Genomic DNA, 11,609 nt, shown 5'->3' on the forward strand with positions numbered 1-11,609 from the left:
GAATTCACAAGTGAGTATACGATGCTCATGCAAGTCAAATATAATACATGTACACAGGACACAAAACCAAAATCCAATTTAATCCCATGACATATTTTGGACAGTTCATCGAGGTTCAATGTCAAATATCAAATCCATGACTTAGCAGATATTATTGAGCCAATTACCTTATCAGATAGCAGTATTATAAACAATGATTGGTAAAAAAAAAATCATGTCAAAAAGCTGGAACATTTTATATCTTGAATTATTGGGAATCAGTAGGAGACATGTAACCTTCACAGAAAATTTTCATTATTAGTATTACATTGAACATAAAAGTGGTCTTTATGCTCAACCATAGGTCCAACAGCTCAACCTTGTAAAAATGATTCCAGGCATGTACAAATCATCTCTAAGAAACAATAGATTCTAACTAAACTAAAATTGAGAATGAAAATGGGGAATGTATTTAAGAGACAGCAACCTTACCAAAGAGCAATAACAGCCAAAGGCCACCAATAGGTCTTCAACATAGATAGAAATTCCAGCACTCAGGAGTTGTGTTTAAGCTAACCCCTAAACACATATTTTCAAAAAATTGTAGATTTCAAAGTTTATCATGAAGATTGATAGAGTGTTAAACACCAACACAATGTTACAGGTATTTTATTACGAAAAGACTTCATATGAAACTGTCACTTCAAATTCCAAGTCTGTCCCCTTCTACAATAAAATGATTGCAAAATATTGCATTTGTCAACCAACTCATTTAAATATATCCTCCACAAAAATTATCTGAGGATCTTTCTATAAAAATCTGATTTAAAAAAAATATGAAAGAGAGGCTTCCCCATCAATATTAAGAGAATGTAATAACTTAAGCAAAACAAACAATGCCCATGACATGACAAATAAATTTCAAGTGTGGCTATAAAGTTTTTGTTTAATAATGTCTACATTTGACAACCAAATTTTAAATAAAGGGACAAAATTAAAGTTTACAAAGGCCTCAGAAAGGTTATCACATTTAATGGAAAAAAATATCTAGAGAACAAACATGTCAAGTTTTATCATAGTTCCATTTCTTTTTAAAACTTGAAGATTTCATTTAAGACGCAGATCAAAACAAGAATGATAAGTAATTGACCTTGAGAATGTTGAGTTCATAACTAATGAAAGTGTGCTCATCAGAAAAACAGGACAGTTGAGTTTTAAGCTGAAAATCTGGACTTTTTAACCAAGTGATAATTTTTTTATTATCAGGGATTCCAAATTCCAGTTAAATCCTAAACTAAAGAGAAAATCAATTCTAAAGGAAAGATGAATGAAAATGTTCTTCAAACAATCTTTGCCAATCGTTTACTACAGCACTACAGTTATTAATTATCATTCTATTTCAACTTTGTCAATTCTGCTTTACTTGAAAGAATCCAGATTTCACGATGAGCTGTCCAGTTCTAATGCTTTATTTTTTTTGTTTGTAGTCTTCTCTATCTGTATGTAGACTATATGATTTTCATTGTCAGTTTCAAACCATTACACAGCTGATAAATGTCTGATATATACAGAGTGTTCATGTAGATACATCAACCACTAAAAAAGTTAACTGAAGCAACAGTAGCTTTAACAAAAATACAATTTTTCTAAATGACAACTTTTCAATAGTAAAAATTTTTCAACCAACAACAATTATATATTTTACTGATAAAAAAAATATGTCATATTTCTTTAAAAAAAAAATTCATAAAAAGCAACAAAAACTACAAAAAATATATCAAATATGAACTATTTGTTGAAAATAACTATCTTACAAAATTGTCTTTTTTACCCAAATGTGTTCTTTTGCATGGAGTATAAGTTACAGTAAACAATATTTAAATATTATATTATACCATCTATTCAAAATTCACTCCATTGCATTCAGTCATATCTACATGATATATATAATTAAAATGTTTACCTTTAAAGAACTATAAAGCCATCTATAAAATAAATATATCGAAAATTTCACTTATTCAACAACGAAAGTAAAAATCCTTAAAAACAAATCCAACACACACAGAGAGAAACTCAAAAACACCAAGTCAACGAAAAATTATGTCCTTCCAAACTGAAGAGTGAAATATTTGTACGGTACAAACAGAGCTAAGAATTTTACATACAGAATATACATATATCCCATTAAAGGTAACACTAGAAGATTTTAGTATGGCTTGTTCGGACTTGAATTTCAATATTGTATGTCCATTAAAGTATACGGTGAAATCATAACGGGGTTTAAATGCATATTGTCATTGTTTCAACAACTGCGCCTGATAATGGGATTATTGGTGGGATTTGCATTAAATAATAAGGTTAATGCAGACATGTGGTAGTGCCATTTTTTATCAGACAACGAGGTTGTTAAAAGGTTTTAGTAATTCTGCTGTACTTATATGATATACATGTGCTAGCAATATAAATGTATATGTAATGGAATTTAAAATAAATAAGAATGAAAGAAAAAATATTGATCTTTAATATTTACTAGGTCAAGAAGTTAAGCCTTAGAGTTTTGCCGTCCAGTTAATATAAAGTCAAAGTACAAATAACCAAATACCTGTCTATATAATGTGATATAGCTACAATATATACTCTTGATAACAAAACATTAATGTGCAAACTCAACTGATTTTAAACAACTTGTATGTTTACATGTGTCTAACTGGACTCATGCCTATATGCAGCCTCATATAAGCCAAATTTACGATATGGTTTTTTTCCGAGTTTAGATTTAATAACTGGTTTTGGGCAGGGCATCACTATATGTATTCCTATAACATGTAGCCAATGTAGATATAATGTTAACTATAAGTGAATTTAATATTTAGATTACTTGACCAAACAAGTGTAGACTATATGATATCAAAATACAGGGGTAAATTTGCTTTGAATTTAAAAAATTTGAAAACACCTTCATCCCATTTCAAATTGTAACTTTTTATCAGCCCTTACTGATACTTAGTCCAGCAACTTATGAAAAATAATATAAAGTAGAAGATTTACTGATAAATATCATCCCTGAAACAGATAGTGTCAGAATAAAACTATGCTGTTCCATTCTCATTCTAAATGGTAAAGTATCTTTAATTTTTATTTTGAGATACCTCATTTATCTTGTTTATTATTAAAAAATATTAAAAAGACAAAGTGGTTTAATTTAACAACTTTAAGGTACCGGTAATACCGTGGAAAGTGGTAGTATCAACATAGCAAAGTTGATAAAATGGGGAACAGAAGATGTCTGCCTTGCATATATCATATAAAATTGCAAAGGAACAGAACTGAAGAAAGGTAAAAAAGACAATACCAAAATTTGTCCTCTAAGTTATGTGAAAATAAGTACTAGTATTGTGTATAAGTTTCATAACATTTGGTTGAGGCAAACTAAAGAAAAAGAAAGGAAACAAAAAATTCAGCAATTGTTCTATCTGTGTAGGGGCAGAAATCTAGAATGGTTGAAGTGGTGCCACCAAAATTCAAACTTGATCTGTGTTTTATGGTAATAAGCATTGTGTATAAGTTTCATAACATTTGGTTGAGGCAAAGTAAAGTAAAAGAAAGGTAAACAACTTTGGTACCTAATATATTATTCAATGGTCAGGGAACATTTCCCATTTTGATATTTTAAAAGAGAATATGTACCTGATCAAAACAATGTTTTCTTAAATTATTCACTTAATGATGTGATTGGTTGATGTTTAATGCTACTTTGAGCACTACTGTGTTATTTCATAGAGGTCAGTATTCATTGGCCGAGGAAACGTGAGTGCATGGAAAGAATCACTGACCTTTGGTAGAAAACTGACCATTCAAGTTAATGTTCTTATGATTGATTAATTGGTTGTTGGTGTTTTAACACAACTTTCAATCACAACTTTTGTGTTATTTCATAGTGGTCAGTATTCATTGGTGGAGAAAACGTGAGTACATGGAAAGAATCACTGACCTTTGGTAGAAAACTGACCATTCAAGTTAATGTTCTTATGATTGATTAATTGGTTGTTGGTGTTTTAACACAACTTTCAATCACAACTTTTGTGTTATTTCATAGTGGTCAGTATTCATTGGTGGAGAAAACGTGAGTACATGGAAAGAATCACTGACCTTTGGTAGGAAAACTGACCATTCAAGTTAATAAAGATTGAAGTCTATCACACCTGCATAGTGCAGGATTTGAAACTCACATCCTTAACACCAACTAGTTAGAGATACAGTAGTTCCACAAATTAGACCACTCAGTCAAAAAGGCCCCTCCTTATCAAGTGACTTGTTTGTGTTAATGCGATTGGACCAAGTGATACAAAGTCTATTGGAAATTAAGAACAATGTACTGTTATTTTCAAATTAAGCGAAACAAACTTTCCTGTATCCAACTTATTGAGGGACATACAGATCTTATTCAAACTGGATTATTTCAAATTTCATCCATTATTCATAAATCTAACATGTTAAATAGTCTACCACTATAAATCATGACTTATTGGTCTGGAACTGTAAGTTATCACTGAAATACATGTACTGCCCAATCAAGACATTACAATACATATAACTTATACACAAGAACCAGGAAATGGTCATATTATTAAATGGATATAACTCACAAATTTCAACTAAATAAACAAAGTTTAGTAATTTCAGACATATTACATTATCAAATCACTGTCACATTTCAATTTTTTATCATTTCAAATTTAACCTGCAAACTATCACTAAAGGAAATTTTGGTCTTACTAAAACTTAACCTGCCAAAAAAATTGTTTCACTTTGATATTGTTTCAAACAGTAAACACACCAATATATTTAGCCATAAATTGCGAGTTTTATATATATGTATATACAGCTCTATTTTTTACTGATCAATAATTTTAATTCCTGTCTGAATGAATACTTATTAAAGGTCATTTTGTATATATACATGCATACAATATTTACTGAACAGATTTAAAATTCTTTCTGTATCTCACTTAAACTTTGAAGCTTGTTGATTATATTTAGTGAACTGTGTGCACATAAATAAATCTTTTAATAAGAACATTTTGAGTTTGTGCCAACTGTCAAACCTAGTGCCAATGGTAAGAAGATGAATTATTCAACATGTTTGCATTTGGACAAAACAGCATTGGAAATATACAGATAAATACTGACAAAAACATTCTATAGCATCAAGCACAGACATGACCTGATGACATTTGCCGTATAAAAAGGGCCAAATGAATTTGCACTATCAAACTAGTAATCTGGTAATATTTAAAGTAATCAAAATCTTAGGCCACTTGAATTTTCTACATCTAAGCCTTGCATATTACCTTAGAACATTTGTGGTGATCAAACTGAGCCCATATGAAATAAAATTGTTACAGACATGAGTCACATGACACAGTGGTACATATTATACACACATTTTTTTTGAATTCATTTAATTACAGAAATGTATGAAATTGGTCAAATATGTGGTGCCAAGTCTTTGGCAACATAAATACATGAGGTATAAAATCTTAAGCCACACCAATTTATTATATCGAATGGCATGTGTGGTGCAAAATCTAAGGCCACACAGATAATATTGTATTCCATCACACACAGGAACTTGTACAAAGATAAGAAATACAAAGAATAAACAATTATTGCATCACAGATATGACTTTTTGTTATATTTTGACCACATAAATGGTATTGCATCCAAAAAATAAAAAATAAAAATAAAATCCACGAAATTATATATCCAAAAAAAATCAAATATTTCCTAGAAGTAGTTCCATGAAAATTGATCATGAAATTTGTACCCACAAAAAAAAAATCCATAGTATTAATAAAATCACTTTACATATTATATCAATGAACATATTTGGGTCTTCATAAATCTTTCAGCAATAGAGATTGCTAGATTTATACATATAAATGGTAAATGAAAATAACACCTTATAAATTGTATGCCTCTGATGCCGTCACCAGGAACTTGCATACCAAAAGTTTGAAAGCCAAGGCTGTATAACACACGTACAATACTTGAACTTTTGACAGGCTACAATATGCTTAAAAGATCTTAACCAGATGCTTCGCAGGGCGTAGCTTTATACGACCGCAGAGGTTGAACCCTGAACGGTTGGGGCAAGTATGGACACAACATTCAAGCTGGATTCAGCTCTAAATTTGGATTGTGATTAAATAGTTGACACAGCATAGGTTTCTGACACAGAATGAATGTGTTCTAATGAACTTAAAATTTTTGTTTTCTCTTAGAGCAATTCACTATGCTGTTCAATATTAATCCTCTCAAAATAATGTTTGAAGAAATTTTCTTTTTATTTATGAAATTTCAAATGAGAAAAATTGAACCCAATTTTTTAATCACATCCCCCTTTCCCTTATTCCAAAACTAATCTCAATTAAAATATTATAATGGAGTTTGCAACAATAACTTCTCATTTAAATACATCATAAAATAAACTGTAAATAAAATGTAAAAAAACTGCTTGTTATCACTGAATGGTAAAGATTATTTCTATTTATCAGTTGGTAGTAAAAAGTGAATATACATTGTATATTGTATATAACAAAGATTTAAGTTGATTCTGGACAAAGAAAGATAACTCCAATTAAAAAAATTCTTGCAATAAGATATTTCTTGCTTACTATTTTGGACAAAGAAAGATAACTCTAATTAAAAAAAATTGCTATTTCACAATATTGTGAAATTAGATATTTCTTGCCATTGCACAATACTGTGCAATTGAAAAGACTTGCTATTCCACAATACTTAATATAATAATTTTAGATCCTGATTTGGACCAACTTAAAAACTGGGCCCATAATCAAAAATCTAAGTACATGTTTAGATTCAGCATATCAAAGAGACCCAAGAATTTAATTTTTGTTAAAATCAAACTTAGTTTAATTTTGGACTCTTTGGACCTTAATGTAGGCCAATTTGAAAACGGGACCAAAAATGAAGAATCTACATACACAGTTAGATTTGGCATATCAAAGAACCCCATTTATTCAATTTTTGATGAAATCAAAAAAGTTTAATTTTGGACCCCGATTTGGGCCAACTTGAAAACTGGGCCAATAATAAAAAATCTAAGTTCATTTTAAGATTCAGCATATCAAAGAACCCCAAGGATTCAATTTTTGTTAAAATCAAACTAAGTTTAATTTTGGACCCTTTGGACCTTAATGAAGACCAATTTGAAAACGGGACCAAAAGTTAAGAATCTACATACACAGTTAGATTCGGCATATCAAAGAACCTCAATTATTCAATTTTGATGAAATCAAACAATGTTTAATTTTGGACCCTTTGGGCCCCTTTTTCCTAAACTGTTGGGACCAAAACTCCCAAAATCAATACCAACTTTCCTTTTATGGTCATTAACCTTGTGTTTAAATTTCATAGATTTCTATTTACTTAAACTAACGTTATGGTGCGAAAACCAAAAAAAATGCTTATTTGGGTCCCTTTTTGGCCCCTAATTCCTTAACTGTTGGGACCTAAACTCCCAAAATCAATACCAATCTTCCTTTTGTGGTCATAAACATTATGTTTAAATTTCATTGATTTCAATTTACTTAAACTAAAGTTATTGTGCGAAAACCCAGAATAATGCTTATTTGGGCCCTTTTTTGGCCCCTAATTCCTAAACTGTTAAAACCAAAACTCCCAAAATCAATCCCAACCTTTCTTTTGTGGTCATCAACCTTGTGTCAAAATTTCATAGATTTCTATTAACTTAAACTAAAGTTATAGTGCGAAAACCAAGAAAATGCTTATTTGGGCCCTTTTTGGCCCCTAATTCCTAAAATGTTGGGACCAAAACTCCCAAAATCAATACCAACCTTCCTTTTATGGTCATAAACCTTGTGTTAAAATTTCATAGATTTCTATTCACTTTTACTAAAGTTAGAGTGCGAAAACTAAAAGTATTCGGACGACGACGACGACGACGCCAACATGATAGCAATATACGACGAAATTTTTTTCAAAATTTGCGGTCGTATAAAAAGGACCTATAAAGAATAGAAACATCGATCATAGGATAACTTTGCCTGAGGTGGACATTAGTTTCTTATATAATTAATAACTTTAGGATTTAACAAAATTAGAATTTAAGAAAGGTATGTTATTATTCATGGCAAGTACTGACTATAGAGCTGATGATATGCTCTGGAACTAAGTTCTTGGATGAAAATGAAAGTAACGTTTATAATTTGGATGCTTAAAATTCTTTTTATCACATAACTTCTTACCCCTTAAGTTCCATTAAGCAAAGAATAACTATGTATATGGCCTGAACATTTTCCATACTTTTCAATACACAAAGGACCATGGGAAAGAAAAACGAAATAAATAAATATGCTCGATTAAATACCCATATAAATATTTCTGGTCTCAATGCATATTCAATCTAATAAAAAAGAAAAGGGAAGACATTTTCTTTGACGCAACACTATAATTTGAAATGAATATTTTATTTAAGTCGAAGAAAGCAATTAGTATGACAACCTTTGGTTACACTCCACCATTACACTACAAATAGGAAGAATTATATTGGTATATTTCCATCCATTTAGATTAATTTTCATATAAATCATCTTCCATGCCACATACTTTTATTCAATATTTAACTACTACTGCACTTATAAATATTCCAACAGCAATATATGTATGCATGTAGCATGTATTTTTAGAAACAGCACTTTACACACAATTATTTGTAGAGATGCTTCTTGCAACACCAAATTCATTAAATTTGCCTGAAATTTGGAAGGTATTTGTATGTTAAATATGTTGCAATCCATTGTCCATGATATTAAAAATAAGCTGCAATAATTATACTATTTATAATATGATGTAGGGTATAGGTATTAACCCCTTCCCTTTTGAGTTCTTATTGTCAAAAGAAAGTCAACTAACTGTACTCTTAAAAAAAAAGGCAAGGAAACTTTTTTTAGTATGTAAACATCATGTGTACATTTCTGCAAATGTTTGCACCTGTCCTAAGTCAGGAATCTGATGTACAGTAGTTGTTGTTTATTTATGTAATATATATGTGTTTCTCGTTTTTTTTTGTTTTTTTTTATAGATAAGACTGTTGGTTTTCCCGTTTGAATAATTTTACACTAGTAATTTTGGGGCCCTTTATAGCTTGTTGTTCGGTGTGAGCCAAGGCTCTGTGTTGAAGGCAGTACATTGACCTATAATGGGTTACTTATTTTTAAATTGTTATTTGGATGGAGAGTTGTCTCATTGGCACTCACAAAACATCTTCCTATATCTATTTCAATATGGATTGGAATTTTACAATATTTGTCAAATAAGGTTTTCAAAGAAAATAAAGATGAAAAGAATACAGATGATACTCCATATCCATCTTGATTAATTATTGGCTCTTTCTTAATCACAAACAGGAAGTTCCATGAAGCGTGTAAGCCTATGTCATAAGAAGGACAACACAATTAGCAAATGTATAAATAGGGTGGTCCGTTTGAACATAACATTTTTCAAAGTCTTAATTATATAAACTTAACTATCAATAATATCTTCTTAACTTTTCTTAACCTTGCTATAAAAGCTCAATTCCCTTCCTTTCATTAAAAGGAGATCAATACCAAATCTGCAACTGAGGAAAAGGGGCAATTTGACCAGCGTGGCCCAGTAATGTTCATATTTCAGTTCTTTTTTAATTTCAATACATTTTGTTAATAGAAATAGCTAAAGATTTAAATGCCGGAATGAGCATCAAATACAAATTAACAATCTAGAGTGACCCCTGTGTTATTTTACTAGAGACGATCTTTTGTAAATAAAAATGTATACCAAGGGAGGTAATTCAAATTCAGCTTGTACAAAAATATATCTAAGCATTTAAATTGATCCTCATTTACAGAAACAGAGACAATATCAAATCTATATTTTGTGATTCATGTTTTTTTCATAGATACCTGTACATGATGCACATTAAATTATATGTGATTTACGTATGATTGACAAATTTCAAAACTATCTCTATATAATGATAAACATGTACAAAAATGTATATAAAGGAGTTCTTGGTTCAAGGTTCACATTGTCTTTTTGTGTACTGTATAATCTTGATTGAGCAGGAAAATTTCAGGGAAGCTTCACTTCAACCTCCCTGAAAATAAATATGTATGGTACCTACATTGTACACCTTTCAACTTTCTATACATTGTACCTCAGAGTTGAATCCCTTTAATTAACTAAGCCTTTCATCTTTATTTACCTTTTCCCCCTTCACTAATAGTTATTTGTCTTACAGCCCCTGTACTAATGTGATACTTACCTATCACCCATTCTTAATCAGGACTATAACACACACTTGCATCACTGACAAGTCAATACACAATAGTATCATTAAGACAACCCTACATGTATAAATGTACTATTGTAAATTCAGAAATTTTTGTGTGCATTTATTTATTTGATTTTGTCATGTTAGACTAAAATGTGATTTTAAATTTTTGCGATGAGAAAAATCCTGTTTAATTAACATGATTAATCATATAAAAAAATCAAAATGTGAGTTTAAATTATTGCGATTATAACCCTACCGCATTTTTCACAATAATAAAAACATTGCAATAATTTCTGAATTAATAGTACTTGGATAGTTACCTATTGTCCTTAAAAGCATTCAAGGCTATAGACCCATGCATACAGAATTACCTCTGGCTACATTGAAGGTATAGAAACTGAAAATAAAATATAAATATACAGATGCACAATAAATACCTGTATCTTTAGGATAGTTGCTAGCTCCCTGTACAACTGGGTTAGCCACCTTCCTTCCTTTAAACATTCTTTGCTGTTTTCATGGACACTGTCATCTGCAAAATACACAGGTTGTTAATGAAGATCTACATGTGGGTTATTTTCTCTTAAACTTGACTTTAAAGTTCATTGTTTAAAATTATACAAACAATACTTGGTATGTTTTGTCAAACACTACAAAATGTGGTTCACCTTTACCTATGGAATGTTGTTATAGGAAGCCATGAAACCTTCAACAATGAGCATTTCTCATAGCATATAGTCAGCTTTAAAAAGCCCTGACATCATGGATATCACAAAGAGGAAAAAGTTTTAAACGTTAAAACCAACAGTCTAGTTAATTACATAGCAATCGAGGAAAATCCAATTAACACTGACAATATGTTCAACAACGACAGAATGACAGACTTGGAACTCAATCAAATTTAGTGACATAATTTGTGTTTGTACATTGAAAAGAATCACTGGTGTTGATTGATTGCTGGTGTTTTAACATTTTTAAGAGCCACACTTGGGCTTTACCATGGCGGCCAGTTTTCATTGGTGGAGGAAGCGGGAATGCCAAGAGAAAACCACTGGGAAAACTGACAATCCTATATAGCTAGTCAACTAAGATTGGAGTTGAGTGCACCCACACGGCCAGAGTTGGAACTCACAACCTCAGTGTTTAAAGGTGTTGAAAATGAAGTGGTTGTAGGTTGAACATTCAAATATTTTATTGATTATCTTGCTTGTACTGAATATGAGTTTTTACAATGACTCAAAAATTAGTTTGTATTTTTAAAATACCTCT

General features: G+C 30.5%; 1 protein-coding gene across 2 annotated transcripts in view; it reads right to left on the minus strand.

Annotated features, from left to right (window-relative positions):
- Nucleotides 1-10,867, minus strand: part of LOC134708469 (centrosome-associated protein 350-like) — a 108,463-nt gene extending 97,596 nt beyond the window's left edge. Inside the window, exon 1 of one of the 2 annotated variants that reach the window (XM_063569022.1) lies at nucleotides 10,778-10,867. In XM_063569022.1, the coding sequence (XP_063425092.1) occupies nucleotides 10,778-10,844 (67 nt within the window). In that variant the 5' untranslated portion in view covers nucleotides 10,845-10,867. Of the gene's footprint in view, nucleotides 1-1,942; nucleotides 2,162-10,777 lie in introns of those variants that run through there. The other variant, XM_063569023.1, reaches the window with a different exon arrangement.
- Nucleotides 10,868-11,609: the final 742 nt, after the last annotated feature.

The sequence above is a fragment of the Mytilus trossulus genome, chromosome 2 (genome assembly GCF_036588685.1).
Source record: "Mytilus trossulus isolate FHL-02 chromosome 2, PNRI_Mtr1.1.1.hap1, whole genome shotgun sequence".
Classification (NCBI taxonomy): Eukaryota; Metazoa; Mollusca; class Bivalvia; order Mytilida; family Mytilidae; genus Mytilus; species Mytilus trossulus.